At 38.2% G+C, this 15121-nt stretch overlaps 1 protein-coding gene across 2 annotated transcripts in view; it reads left to right on the plus strand.

The window, feature by feature from the left end:
* Positions 1-3449: 3449 nt before the first annotated feature.
* The window catches only part of TTC1 (tetratricopeptide repeat domain 1), a 46407-nt gene continuing 34735 nt past the window's right edge, over positions 3450-15121 (plus strand). The window contains exons 1-2 of one of the 2 annotated variants that reach the window (XM_058722126.1): positions 3450-3551; positions 4921-5285. In XM_058722126.1, coding sequence (XP_058578109.1) covers positions 4953-5285 — 333 coding nt within the window. In that variant the 5' untranslated portion in view covers positions 3450-3551; positions 4921-4952. Of the gene's footprint in view, positions 3578-4920; positions 5286-15121 lie in introns of both variants that reach the window. The other variant, XM_058722119.1, reaches the window with a different exon arrangement.

A 15121-nucleotide genomic window follows, 5' to 3' on the forward strand; every position in this document is an offset into this window, starting at 1 on the left:
ATCACCTTGAGCATAAGACTCCTTCTCTTGTATCATTCCATGCCACCGAGAAATCACCCAGCTGCTCCCCCAGAAAGAAAAGGAAAGAGAAAATGGCTCCTTTGCTATTCTCCTGATTCATTATGTACATGCCACAGGGTCTACTATGATGCCTAGCATTCATTCATTATTCATTCATTCATTCACTCATTCATGTTCAGCTTCCATTCTTTCAACAAACTTAGGGGCTCAATCCTCTGTCTGGGGAGTGTTAATGAAAGCTTCATAAATATTATCACTATTAATATTGATGATCATGAGTAACCCTAGTAAAAATCAAGTACTATTAGTAATTGATCATAATATTGATAATACTGTGAGAACATCATTAATAATAATGATTACAATAACGGCAAATGTTTATTGAGCACTTACTATGTTAAGGGCTGTTACAATTAAAGTATTTTTTTCTATATTGAGTACTTCACTTGTGTTTTAGATAAGACATGACCATTTAATTCTTACAATAATCCTATAAGATAATTCCAGAAGTCTCAAAACCTCTTTATACAACTCATCAGAGCACCAGATTACACATTGTTTTAGCCATAAATTCTTTTTTTTAATTAATTTATTTTTTGATTTACATCCAAGTTAGTTATCCATAAATTCTTGGAAGAGAACCATTCACCCATGTGATAACAGGATGTTCACTGATCCCTTACAACTGACAACAAGACAGACATGGTCTCTGCCTCAGGAAAATAATAACAGAACGGACTTCTCAATGAAAAACATTTCTTTTCCTTTTATAATAGTGGCTGTAAGCACAAAGACAAAATTTCCACAGTTCCAGGATCTGATTAGTAGGCTTCCATTTGTAAAAATTTGTTTCTTGCTTTGTACTCTATAGCAACATCCAGCTACTTGTCGTCTCCAAAAATAGTCCTGATATTTTTATGATGTCCTTCAGCCTTTCCTGTTTTTTTTCCTTTTAATTAACTAGTACTCTTTCAACAGCATAACTCAAATATCTTATTAGTGAAGAATTGCTAAAGTGGGCCAATTGGGTGTTGGCCCTTGGTTAAAAAAAAAAAAAAAAAAAAAAGACTGAGGGGCACCTGGGTGGCTCAGTCAGGTAAGTATCCAACTTCAGCTGAGGTCATGATCTCACGGTTCATGGGTTCAAGCCCCATATCCGGCTCCGTGATGACAGCTCAGAGCCTGGAGCCTGCTTCGAATTCTGTGTCTCCTTCTCTCTCTGCCCCTCCCCTGCACATGCTCTGTTGCTGTCTCTCTCAAAAAAATAAACATTTAAAAAAAAAAAAAAAAAGAGTGGATTGTATCTTCCTTCAGGCTCAGTAGTGCTTTTATCTTATTTCCAGTCTCCCCTTCCCCGACTAGCCTATGCAGTCTTGGGAATGGGAAGGGCAGGGACAGTGTCTTATTAGGTTTCCTGTAACCAGCTACAGTCACAAGACCTGTCACATAATATTATTGTCTCTAACACTCATTAAACACTATGTGTGTGTCAAGCCCTGTTCTCCGAGATTTCACCATTTCTTTCTCCCAAAACTTAATGGTGAGGTATCATTGTTACCCAACCCAATTTTTATATTTGAGGGAAAATTTATATACTAAAGTTTAGAAGAAGCATTTGGGGCTCCTGGGTGGCTCAGTCAGTTAAGTATCCATCTTCGGCTCAGGTCATGATCTGTCCATTCTTGAGTTTGAGCCCCGCTTAGGATCCTCTGTCTTTCCCCTCTGCCTCTACCCCGCTCGCGCTGCACTTTCTCTCAAAAATAAATAAACATTAAAAAATAGAAAGTTTAGAGGCATTAAGTAATTTGCGGCAAAGTCATACAGCTAGTCAAATGGCAGAGCCAAATTAGAATTCAAATAATCAAATAATCCACCTAAAGCATTTTTCACAGCATGTGACACTTAATAAACACATAATAAATGTTAGTTACGAGAATTATAATTCAAAGTTGGATAGCTAGTAAAGTAAAAGAGCTGATATTGTGACTCAAGTTTATTTTATGTATTTACTTATTTATTTTGCTCCAAAATTCATAGCTTTTCAATTACACCAGAATTTAATTAACAGGACTTATTTTTTTATTATTATTGAAGTATAGTTGACATACAATGTCATATTAGTTTCAGGTGTACGGCATAATGATTCGACAATTCTGTACATTACTCAATGCTTACATAACTGTAGTCACTGTTACCAGATAAAATTATTGCAATATTATTAAGTATATTCCCTATGCTGTACCCTTCATCTCTGTGACTTATTTACTTTATAACTGGAAGTTTGTATCTCTTTGCACCTAAGAAGACTTCTTAAAGGTCATAAAAGGCCTAACTACCGAACAGTTTTTTAGTTCCTGCCATATTAAAAAAAAATTTAATATTAAAAGGTTTCCAAAATCTGGACAATTCTAAAATTGTCTATTCTATTCTAGAATAGAATTCTAAAAATTCTATTTTTAATGGTTTTTGTATATTAAAGCTTTTGATGTACACAAAAATACGAGGGTATGCATAACTTCATTTAGACACAAATTCAAAAAACAGGTTAGATATCCTTCCTGATAAAGTCCCTCCCAGCTATCTCTGCAATAGGTTCTGTGAGTTAAAGAAAACTAAGTAATCTCTGCTGTTATTACTGATTACCTGTCTGGCTACCTTGAAGGATATTTCAATTCTGTATTCCCAGCATAATGTGTGGGGGTCTAATAAACATTTAGTAAACATTTCTTGAAAGAATGCATTGGACAACAGTTCCCTTTGATTCCAGGACCCCTTTAACACTCAATATTAATGAGGACCACAAAAAGCTTTTATGTGGCTTATACTTACCAGTATTTACTATACTAGAAATTAGAACTGAAAAATATTTAGTATTTGTTAATTTAAGATAACAATACACCTATTATATGCCAACATAAATTATCTTGTTATAAATCATTATATTTTCCAAAACAAAAAATGCTATAGTGAAGAGTGGCATTGTTTTATTTATGCAAGTCTCTTGCTTAACAGAAGACTACTGGATTCTCAGAGCTCCTTCTGCTTTCAAGCCGTTGAGCGATCACATGACACAGCCTCTGGAAAACACTGTATATTCATGAAAGAAGTGTGGGAAAGGCAAATTTAGTGTTATTATGAAAACCGTTTTGATCTAGCAATGGACCCCTTGAAAGGCACAGTTTGAGAATCATTGGAGAGAAAATTTTATTTTGGACAGGGTTTATGCTTCAGGATTCCTTTATACATTGTTAGCATAAGAGGTCAGAGTGACGGAGTAAATGGAACAGCTTGGAGACAACCTTTTTGCCGCAGGTGCTGAGTAATGCGGACTCTCGCCGTACCCCAAGATGGTAACTTCCGCCTGCATTTCAGTCCGTACAATGGCGTCACACACCGCGATAGCGACGTGCTTTCTCTCTGAGGGTGCCACTACATTTCCCAGGATGCTTTGCCAACAGTGATGCCATTGGTTGGCTCCGACGGAAGTGCACTTGGGTGAACGGAAATAGAAGATTTTAGAGGCTGGGAAGGTGAGGACGAGAGGAGCTGGGGAGCTGTGAGTGCCACCTGGGGCTGTCCGCTTAAGGCGTTGGGGGACTCAGAGAACAAACTGTTGGGAAGCGTAGGGTGGCCTCTTCTTAACCCCGGGGACTCAAACTCCTGCATTCTTCCACTAGACCTGGAAGCAGGGGAAACAAAACATTGTGTGGAGGCTAAGTCTTAGTATTAAGGTCTTGTTTTTTTGAAGTTTTCTTGGGACGAGCTGGGACGAATTCGGGCTCTTGTCGCGACACAAGGGGCTTTGGCGTGATTTTGCTGTGACCAGAGGGGTGAGGGGTGGAGCTGCTGACGGTCTGACTCAGCTTCTACAGCAGTGGTTCTCAATTGGCTGTACATTAGAATCACCTGGGATGCCTTTTTTAAAAAATACGAGTATCCTGGGCCTACGCCAGACGCCAAAATCAGAATCTGTGGAGGATAAGATCTGGGTAGCAGTACTTGCTAAAGCGTCCCAAGTATTATTGTGTTTAGCCAAGGTTGAGAGCCACTCTTTTCGTGCCTGAGTCCTGATGAGGACCAGCTGCGCCACGATTTCCTTTACAGTATAACCTGCGTGGGCTCTACAGCGCGCACTTGGGTGAATTTGACAATTGCTGTTTTGGCACTGACTGCATTTTAAGCACCGTCAGATACTTATTCTTGAGCTTCGTATCATGGTGCTGGAAAGGCCCGTATTTTTATTTTTATTTTTTTACGACCTGGCTATTCGTTCTGAATAAAGGTTAGGGGCGTTTCATTTTTCTTACTTTTGTTTTAGCTTATGCCTATTTTTTACAACCCTGACAAAATTTGAGCAGTGGAAAAAGGAAGAGTCACATTAAAATCGTTCTCTTTTGTTGCTTATATGAAGTTCTGAAAGGGGTGTCAGTTAAAATGATGTTTGGCATTATTTGTGGGCTTATAACCAAATTTTTCTTTATAATAATTTCAATGAAAGGAAGTTAAGGTGTGTTTTGGGGTTTTGAGGTACAAATTTGTTTAGGTGTAATAGGTAAGATCTTTTTTTAATACAGGTTTCCACTGCTGTCTCAAAAGTTGAGCGTTTATCAAACCTTTCCTGAGCCAAAATGGCATAAAATAAAGATTATCCACACACCCACCACCCCCTGCTTTCCAAAAGGTCGAGTTATACCAGTTTGCTTTTACAAAGACCTGCATTAATATTTACATGTTTTCACTAAAAGAAATCTGAAGGGGATTTTCACTTTTACGAAAAGAGCTATTGCCATGCTAATGTACCATGCTAATGTTAAAAGCGAAGTGGCATAAGGCAGACTTTTGGAAAGTGGTGGATACCTGTATAAGCACCATTACCTAACATATTTTCTCTTTTCCCAGAACTTCAGCTTCACCTTCCTCACTGATCCAGCATGGGGGAGAAGTCAGAAAACTGTAGGGTTCCAGAGGATCTTTTCAATGGTTTGAAAGTTACAGATCCCCAGGAAGCAGAGTGTGCTAGCCCTCCAGTTTCTAATACCAAAGATCACCATTTCCAGAGCAAGTTGCTCAAGGATGTTGAAGCCCATCCCCAGGAGGACCAGGGAGAAGAGGAGTGTTTTCATGACCCTAGCACCTCATTTGAAAAGGAGGAGCCAGGAGTGGACAGGGTTGAGAACAAACCTGATGATAATGTGAATTCCTCTGAACTAGATGAAGAATACCTAATAGAACTGGAAAAAAACATGCCAGATGAAGAGAAGCAGGTAAATATTTATTGTGCACTATCTGACACGATAAACTGCTTTTTAAAATGAATAAATGTGTTTGATACTGTATCACAGATTGGGTCATCTGTGCTGAAAGAGTTACTTGCCCATCTGTGTCCTTATTGCTTTAGTAGTGACAGAGCTGAGATAAATCAGTAGCACGGAGTGTGTCTGCTTAACAGATTTCCTTTTTTTTTTTTCTTTTTTTTTTTTGGTCAACTTTGAGTTCTTCTGTTTGCCTCATATAATTTTATAACATCTGTATATACCTTTTAGCTTTTTTTTTTTTTTTTTTTTTAATGGCCTTATTGGTGGTTGGCTGCTGAAATTCCTGTAAGGGACGTTTTTTGGTTAGACTTTAGAATTATGGTATGCTGCTTATTTGTATTAATCCCTTGATAGCAAAAAAAAAAAAAAAAAATATGACTGCCTGAATATTCTGGTGGTGGTTTGGTTGCAGAGGGCAGTGACTGGGCCCTGTATTGTTTACATAACATTCTTGAGAAATAGACTTGTATATGATAGTAGTTATCATTTGTTAAGCACCTATAATTTGCCAGCCACTAAACTTAGAAAGTTGTGTTTTCATGTGATCTTTACAACACACCTATGAAACATATACTGTTAGCATTTCCCATAAGAGAACAGAACTTAGTAACTTGCCCAAGATCACACGTGTAATAAATGGCAGAACTGATTCTCAAACCCAGGTCTGATTCCAAAGTATAATGTAGCATTTAATAACAAAAACAGCTTTCTACAAAGCAAATACACTAAAACAATGTACATTTTCCTGCTTCTTTGCCCCTGGGCCACATCCTTAACTGGGCAAGCCTTCACTTTTGGAGACAGAAGTCTTGGTATCGTCCACATATCCTTCCTTCTCATCTCCTAATCGAGGTCATCTGAATAGTTACCATAATATCTGAGTTCCTTGTCTGCAAGGAACTTGAATGAGATTTGTATCTTAGGCTTCTGAACAACTCACTCACTGAACAGGTTATGATACATTGGTAATGGGCAGGGATTCTGAATGTGCACTGTAACGGTGGGAATTGGGAAGTAATGTGACATGGAGCATCTTGTCTCTCCTTGGGCATTTTTCATTATTAAGCCTATTGGTTTTATTTTATTTTTTATTTTTTTGAGAGAGAGCACATGCACACCCATGCAAGTGGGGAAAAGGGCAGAGAGAATCTTAAGCAGTCTCCATGCTGTCAGAGCCTGATATGGGGTTCCATCCCACAACCGTGAGATTGTGACCTGAGCCAAAATCATGAGTCGGACGCTTAACCACCTGAGCCACCCACACACCCCAAGTCTATTAGTTTTAACATGCATGTGTTAGTTTTTGTGCTAGTGTGATACGATAAAATAACGATGGCTTAGAAGAGAAGGACAAAGGGCAAAATGAACCAATTTCATAAACTACCTCAGCAGAAATGGCTCAGAAAATTAAGTCACATACTGTTCAATAATTAGGGAAATGATTTTCCAGAAAGTGTTTGATTCATATCACAGGTGCAGGCTTTTTAGAAGCATTGATTAAATGTCTGTGTTAAAACGTTAGCAATGCCTTTCTGATACCTTAATGTGTTTTACCCTGATGGTGAATTTTCTACTGTGCCATTGGTTTGACAGTTGTGTGATTCGACTCAAGATGTTACATACTCTGCCTCCCATTCCCAATTTAGTAAAACTTTGTGTCTCCTGGCCAGGAATCACATTTTAAGTTCTATAAATATTTAAAACAATTACTTTTATTGCCTCTAAGTTGAATATTCTAAATGGCACAATGACTTTTAAACTTTTTTCTTCCTTTTAAAAGTTAAGATATAACTTACATATAGTGAAACTGTTTACATTCTGTGTACAGTTCAGTGAGTCTTGACAACTGTATGCACCTGTGTAACTCACACCCTTATTAGGATCCAGAACATAACCATCGTTCCAGAAACTCCCATTGTGTGCATCACCACTCATTCTGTCCCTGCACCCCCACCAACCCAGGGACCCACTGCTCTGATTCCTATTCCATAGGTTGGTTTTTTCCTATTCTAGACTTTTGTGTAAATATAATCACTTTTCAGATATAAACATTTTGTATTTTATATTTGTGTATCAACTTGTATGTTTTTGTAGCTTAATTTGAAAATTTGTAACAATATCTCTTAGAAACAACATGCTGTGGTGATAGCCATTGTTATTTTATAGAAATGTAAACCATTAATTCCACTAAGGAAACAACCTCCAAGAGTGCAGACTACCTTTACCTAATTGTGGTACTACTCTCTTGGGTATTTTTCTGGTGTTTTGATAAAAATATCTTTATGAAATTATTAGGAAACCAGCAAAACAGATGAAGAAATCTCTCTTCACTGCACACATGGTTTGCTTTTATAGGTCACTAGGAACAGGATACCTTTAAACTTGATTCTTTTAAAATAGAGTTGAGATAATTCAACGACAACAGAATAAACACAAATTGCCAAAAAATGTGAACAGATTTTTAGCCTCACTAATAGTGTTTAAGTGCAGATTAAAACATTACGTCTCGATTTATCTGATGTCAGCAATGAGAGGACACAAAGAGTGCTTGTGCTAATTTTGGGAGTTTAAAGTGCTATGTCATTTCTGTGGGATATAGGTATCACATTTTTAATATGAATATTTCTTTAGACCAAGGCTATCAATAGAACCTTTTGCAGTGATGGGAATGTTCTATGTATACTCTGTTTAGTATGGTAGCTACTGGCCATGATCAACCACATTTTAATAGTCATCAGCTGTGGAGCATTTGAAATGTGGCTAGTAGAGATGAGGAACTGAATTTTACAATTTTTAGTCATTTATTTTAAGGAAGTTATTAGAGATGTGTACAGATGTATACATAAAGATGTGTCACAACATCATTCATAATTTTGAACATTAGAAATGATGTTCAACAGAGGGTATTACTTTAAACAGTTTTGCCATTTTTATGCAGTAGCATGTAATGCAGTCATTAAAAAGAAAGATAAATCTTAATATTGATGTGGAAAAAATACCTGTTAATTGAATTAAGCAGGTGTGAAATATGGCTTATAATAACAATTATGTACTTGGGTTTGTCCCAGTTCCTAGCAGAGTTCCTAAACCCTTGGAATTTCCTAATAAGAAATAAGGGTGTGTTTTGTTATTTATAACCAGCCCCTTTCAACCACACACATAGGAGCTTTCCAAAAATCACCTCAAGAATGAGGTCTGGTTGTCAGAGTTTGGAGCTTTCAGCCCCACCTCTGGGGAGGGGACAGAGGCTGGAGGTTGAGTTAATCACTAGTGACTAGTGACAATGATTTGACCAGTGGTGCTTATGTACTGAAACCTACATTAAAACCCCAGGGGCGCCTGGGTGGCTCAGTCAGTTAAGCGCTCAGGTCATGATCTCACAGGTTGTGAGTTCGAGCCCTGCGTTGGGCTCTGTGCTCACATTGCGAAGCCTGGAGCCCACTTCGAGTTCTGTGTCTCTCTCTCTCTCTGCCCTCTGTCATCCTCTCTGTCTGTCTCTCAAAAATAAATATTTTTTTAAAAATTAAAAAATCCATTTTAGTACTATGAGTGTGCAGATAGAATTGAAGTCTGCCTTAAATCTTCAGGAAAAGACCATCTAATTCTAAAAGTAGCATGCAGTATCAATCATAGTAACAGCCATGTGCTAAACTAAATAAAATACCCTAATATTGTGCACTTACCAAAGTACTCAGCTAGTTTTGTTCTTTTTTTTTTTTTTTTTTTTTTTTTTTTTTAATGTTTATACTTTTGAGAAAGAGCACAAGCAGGGGAGGGCAGAGAGGGAGGGACACACGGAATCCGAAGCAGACTCCAGGCTCAGAGCTGTCAGCACAGAGCCTGGCACAGGGCTCAAATCCCCAAACCATAAGATCATGACCTGAGCTGAAGTCAGATGCCTAACTGACTGAGCCACCCAAGGGCTCCTGTTTTGTTTTGTTCTTTGATCCTAGGTATCTAATTCTTGTCTTCATAGAACATTAAAGAAAATCTATGTTTTGCTGTCAGCAGAAATGAATGTGTTCACACTAAAATATAAGTTACTAACCTTCATTATATAACAACACTAAACAGTGGGGGAAATTTGGAGGGACTTAACAATGGAAGTTACTTCATTTGATTTTATAAATATTAAAATATTTGGGTATCTTTTAAGCTTGATGATACAAATTTCTATGCTGTTCACTCAGTTCAACCTCATTTGAAAGTATTTAAATCAGAGTACATTTAAATATTTATTTTCATTATTTGGTTCATAGACACTTGAGTTTTCCTCTTACCCCCTTTTTCTTAGGAAAAGAACCTCAAGCAATTAGCAAATTCTAAATCCTGTTGATGAAAAGTTGGGCTTTCTATGATGTAGTAAGAGATATGAGATATCTGTTTATGGCTGGGTAGGACCAGAAATGCACTTTTGCAGAATGTTTAAACCTGTTTGCTATAATATGGAACAGAAACAGGTATCCTTCTTAGTCTGTCTAGCACTGGTTAAAGTTTTTCTCAGGAAGTCTTTCATATTATAACTGTTCACTATCTTTTCCTTATAGCATCATAATTTTCCTTTTTGTGGAGTGAAAATTGGAGTAGCTACTAAATGTATTAAGGGTAATCCTCCAGAAATGCACTAGGAGATGTTATAGTCACAACAACTTCCATTTGGTTTTGGAAGTTGCTAACATAGCATAATCGATGTTTTTAAATCAAACAAACTGATGGGGTGCCTGGATGGCTCAGTCGGTTGAGCATCCAACTTCGGCTCAGGTCATGATCTCGCGGTCTGTGAGTTTGAGCCCCACGTCGGGGTCTGTGCTGACAGCTCAGAGCTTGGAGCCTGCTTCAGATTCTGTCTCCCTCTCTCTCTACCCCTCCCCCACTCATGCTCTGTTTCTCACTCTGTCAAAAATAAATAAACATTAAAAAATAAATAAACAAACTGAGTATAACTACGATTTGTACTTGAAACTTATGTTTTGGCATTTGAATAAAACAAAAGTACTCAATGAAAAAAAAAATTTAAACAAAAGGGTTCAGAGAGCTTCTGAATTGGGTGAACATGTAGAGGTGCAAGGAGGGTGACATACTCAGAGAGCATGGAAGCTCAGTGCCCCTTCCTGCATACCGTCTCTTCTGTCTGCCTGTGCCCAGAGTTACAGTCTTTTTGTTTTTTTAATTTTTTTTATGTTTATTTATTTTTGAAGGGGAGAGAGACAGAGCATGAGCAGGGGAGGGGCAGAGAAAGAGGGAGACACAGAATTCAAAGCAGGCTCCAGGCTGTGAGCTGTCAGCACAGAGACTGACACGGGGCTTGAACTCATGAGCCGTGAGATCATGACCTGAGCCGAAGTCGGACGCTTAACCAACTGAGCCACCGAGGGGCCCCAGAGTTACAGTCTTTAGAATAAAACAGTAATCTAGTAAGTGAACTGGTTTCTTGAGTTCTGGGAGTCTCTTTAGCAAATTAATTGCAACTGAGGAGGAAGTCATGGGAACTTCCAGTTTATAGCCCAAGGGTCAAAAGCAGAGGTGACAACCTTGACTGGCAGTTGGCATCTGAAGTAGGGGTGGGGTTGGGAGCAAGTCCTTAATTTGTAGGATCTGATGCATCTCCAGGTGGAGTGTGTCCAAAGTGAGTGAAAACGCAGGGCAGCATCTGGTGTCTGCTGTAGAGTTGGAGTTGTTGGTGCAGGGGAAACTCCCACACGTCTGGTCACAGAAGTGTTCAGTGTAGGGGCACCTGGGTGGCGCAGTCGGTTAAGCGTCCGACTTCAGCCAGGTCATGATCTCGCGGTCTGTGAGTTCGAGCCCCGTGTCGGGCTCTGGGCTGATGGCTTGGAGCCTGGAGCCTGTTTCCGATTCTGTGTCTCCCTCTCTCTCTGCCCCTCCCCCGTTCATGCTCTGTCTCTCTCTGTCCCAAAAATAAATTAAAAACGTTGGAAAAAAAAAATTAAAAAAAAAAAAGAAGTGTTCGGTGTGTTGGTAGGAGAGGAGACACGCAAGAGGTGTGTTCCCTTTACAGCAGGTTATAATATAGTCCATGATGATTCCTTTTGAGTTAAAAACCTGTGTAAAAATGTGTTCAGACATGAAAGTTTGGAAAGATACAGGGTGTGATTATTGGGAAATTTTTATTTATGTTTAATATACTTTTTTGAAGTATAGTTGACATACAGAGTTCTATTAGGTTTAGGTGGACAGCATAGTGATTTAACAGTTCCATACATTACTCAGTTCTTGCCATGGTAGTGCTTACCGGTACGTCTGTCAGCATACAAAGTTATTACGGTATTATTGACTGTATTCCCTATGCTGTGCTTTTCATCCCTGTGACATATTTTATAACTGGAAGTTTGAACCTCTTAATCACCTTCACCTGTTTTATTCTCTACTTTTTTTTTATACAGTAAGTGCACATCACATTTATAATCAACAACACAAGTAATTCCATTTTGAGAATATAAATAAAAATTGATTCTTTACCACCAGCATGGATTTTTTACCAGAGCACAGAAAGCTGACCTTTGAGGATTTGGAAAGAAATGCTATTATAGGATCTGTGTATGTTTCTCTTCAGGTAGAATCAAGTATCAATAGCTAAAGCCTGTTATTCAAGCAGACTTGACTTGCCCTGTGACTGAGCAGATAATCCAGGGTCAATTGAGTTCCAGTTCTCAGCAGAACTCCTAAATCAGTAATGGAGAAGGGGAGGGAGAGGAGGCAAAAACAAGAGTAATGGAGGAAGAAGGCAGCTAAGATTTTTAAAAACAGGCAAAATCTTTTAAGGAAAGCACTGTGTGTGTGTGTGTGTGTGTGTGTGTGTGTGTGTGTGTGTGTTTCAGCAGTATATCTTAAGTATTTGTGAAAACCTAAATGTTGACATGACTATCCACAGGAATGGGATTTTAGCAAACATTTGAGATGTACTGGAACTGTGAAGCAAATAAGTGCTTCTCAAAGGTGTGGCTGATGTAAAGGACAAATCTGGTAGCAGATGAGAATTGTTGTTATGAAATTATGATACAAAGATGCTTTATAGTATCAGAACCTATAGAACATACTGCATAGGGCTGATCCTGTGAGAAAATCACCTTTTCTGGGGTACTTGTCACAGTGGAGTTTAGTCGTATGTAAATTCCCTAGATAATTCTTATGCGCTCACTGAAGTTTGAAGACCACTGTCTTAAGGCCTTGCACATCATCTTCCTTCACTCAATAGCTGTTGAATAAATACTATGATTATCTCTCCTGTGAAGGTCAGTAATTGATCTTACGAGTTACAGAGAGTTTATCTCATTCATTTATTTATTCCAGAAATACTTGGATTTCTTCCACATACCACGAATTGTTTGAAGCCCTTAAGGATACAGTGGTAAACAGGATGAGAGGGTTTCTCTTCTCTCCTAGCTGCTATATGCTAGTTGGGAGGTATAAAAAATTTTTAAGATGAAGTGATGTAGGGGTGGGGTTGAAAGGATGGGGAGGACTACTTTAGATTGGCTGGTCAGGAAAAGCCTTCTCTGGAGAGGTTGTAGATCAGCAAAGACTTGGAGGGAAAAAGTCAAATGTGTGACAATCAGAGAGGGAAATGTTCCATGCAATGGGGCAAAGTAGTATACAGCATGATTTCTTAGCTTCAGCTACTGGGTGGATGGTGATTCCATTTACAAATATGGAGAAGATGGAGGGACTTAGAGTTCATCAGGGCTCTAGTGATGTAATTCTTGCTATAAATGAAAAGTTTATTTGTAAGCCAAAGTGCAGATGTAGTTACTTTAATGGGTTGACTCCCTCCTACCAGTTGTTTGCCCACGGTATTCATTTGTAAATAGGTACACCCATAGATCCATTTAAGTACAGAAGTCTGTGTTTGGTAAATGTGGACTCAGAGCACAAGATTTCTGGGATTTTAAGGTGTATTTTGAGAGGAAGAGAAAGAGTGAGCGAGAGAGCTCTTGGGGGATGGGGGTGGGGCAGAGAGAGAATACGAAGCAGGCTCCATGCTGCCTGACATGGGGCTTGAACTCACGAACCATGAGATCATGACCTGAGCTGAAACCAAGAGTCGGGTGCTTAACCGACTGAGCCACCCAGGCACCCCAAGATTTCTGGGATTTTAAAACATTTTCCTTAGGCTCTGAAGACATAAAGGATTATTCTTTCCTTCAAGACTTTATCTCTAGCCAGGGACCATTATTGAAGTATTGTTTGGAACAGAAGTTCTTCATCAGTTATTTCCCTCTCATTTTTCCTTAATCTCACAGTACTTAATCCTTTTGATTTCCATGTTTCTGCCTTCTCATTGCGTTATTTTCATAATTGTTATCAATGCTGCTGTAGCAGTGGGCCTGTTTGCAGGGAACATTCTTCTGGTTGCTTCCAGAAAGTTTTCAGTAACTTTTCTATAGTGCCCTGTATATTCTGTTAACCTTATGACAAAACTCTTTCTGATTTGTTTTTTTCCTTTTTAATGGACATCCTTTTGAATTAAGGTTGCCATATTTATTAATTTCTTAAAGTTTACTAGTATTGGATTTAACGAACACTGTTAACAAATGATTAAATAAAATCCTAGAATTTAAGAATTGGAAAGACCTTAGATTTCTGATCCTGAGTTTAAGTCAGGGGAAATAACTTTTCCAAAATTTTTACTCCCAAAACATTTGGAAGTTAGTGGGATAATTTTAGATTCTTTGCTGATGAAACAGTTAAAGTGGCATTCAGTGTTCCTTGTGTTTATTAAGGAAGATCACTTTATGTAGATCAATGGTTCTCAAACTGTATAGTGCCTAAGAGTCACAGGAAATTTATTAATCATGCAAAGCCCTGAGAAGTGTCTGATAGCACAGACTTGTGAGGTAGCAGCCAGGAATCTGCTTTAACAAACATCTCCAGGTCATTTTGTTATAGGTAGAACTGTGGTCACTCTTTGGGAGACAGAAAGCCAGATTGACAAATACGACCAAGCTTCCAAAACGCAAGTATAACCAGTATACTGACTGCATCTCACATCAGAAGAGTTGACTCATGGGATGTTTTTCTTTTATCTTCCTCTTTGCTCAGGTTCTATAAAAGGTTTGTTGGGCTGAATTTAAACAGTACTAAAATAAGGAAATTTATTTCTATTAAATTGAATTTTGGGAAATAGAACTTTCTGAACTAAGAAACAAGGAAATATTTCCAAGATTAGTTCCTTATAGGTCAGTCATCTATCCTGAGAAAGATAAGACTTAGTGAGAGGTCAGATTCTCACTACAGCTCAAATCCAGAGAACCTCCCTCCAGACTCCCTAGAAGACTTCTAAAAGTAACTTGTGGAAAAAACAAATATGTCTGTATGTGTAAAGCAAATGATGTCTGATTTCAAAGAAAACAAAACTGAAGCTTGTCTTTTTAATGATAAAGGAATTCCCTTCAGGATCATTTGTAGGATGGGTGTCTTCAGTCCTTTCAGTGTGTAGTTGTTCCACCCCACCTAGATACGACTGAAGCAGCAATGGTACTTGTGCCTCCATTTTCCAACCCTTTAGTAAGTGTGTGGCTTTTTTAACCTTCTCTTTGACCATTATGTGATCTTTGAACACAGTGCTTGACTTAAAAGTTTATTTTATAGCAATTACTTTACAAAACTGCAGGGGGAAGCAGAGACCTGCTGATAGATTTACAATATGGAAATTAACCTGCTGGTGTGAATCTCTTGATTTTCTCCTTTTTATGTATTAAATCTATGATCATTGCAGGATTGTTAAATGATTTTTTTAAATGTATTTAATGCAAGTTTTTTATCATTTA

The sequence above is a fragment of the Neofelis nebulosa genome, chromosome 1 (genome assembly GCF_028018385.1).
Source record: "Neofelis nebulosa isolate mNeoNeb1 chromosome 1, mNeoNeb1.pri, whole genome shotgun sequence".
Taxonomy (NCBI): Eukaryota; Metazoa; Chordata; class Mammalia; order Carnivora; family Felidae; genus Neofelis; species Neofelis nebulosa.